Below are 243 nucleotides of genomic sequence, written 5' to 3' on the forward strand. Positions count from 1 at the left end.
GAGCGCGCTCACCACCCAGAGGGGCCGGGAGGGGTGGTCGTCCTTCAGCGGCATCTGCGGCCGGTAGTCCTTGGCTCCATACTCGTCCAGCTTCGTGCTGGACTCCTCCACCTGCTTCCCCGCGGCCGAGGGCACTGCCTCCTGAGGGTCGTTTCCAGGGGCGTCGTCTTCATCTTCCTCCTCCTCCTCGTAGTGCTTCCTCTTGGCCTTCTTCCTGTCTGCGGGGGGCCACAAGCCGTGAGC

General features: G+C 66.3%; 1 protein-coding gene across 3 annotated transcripts in view; it reads right to left on the bottom strand.

The window, feature by feature from the left end:
• ERCC3 (excision repair cross-complementation group 3) overlaps positions 1 to 237 on the bottom strand; it is a 45,658-nt gene extending 45,421 nt beyond the window's left edge. For 2 of the 3 annotated variants that reach the window (XM_014549647.1, XM_014549646.1), the window contains exon 1: positions 13 to 147. In XM_014549647.1, coding sequence (XP_014405133.1) covers positions 13 to 54 — 42 coding nt within the window. In that variant the 5' untranslated portion in view covers positions 55 to 147. Of the gene's footprint in view, positions 1 to 12 lie in introns of all 3 variants that reach the window. The other variant, XM_005878527.2, reaches the window with a different exon arrangement.
• Positions 238 to 243: the final 6 nt, after the last annotated feature.

Source organism: Myotis brandtii, unplaced genomic scaffold (genome assembly GCF_000412655.1).
Source record: "Myotis brandtii unplaced genomic scaffold, ASM41265v1 scaffold563, whole genome shotgun sequence".
Taxonomy (NCBI): Eukaryota; Metazoa; Chordata; class Mammalia; order Chiroptera; family Vespertilionidae; genus Myotis; species Myotis brandtii.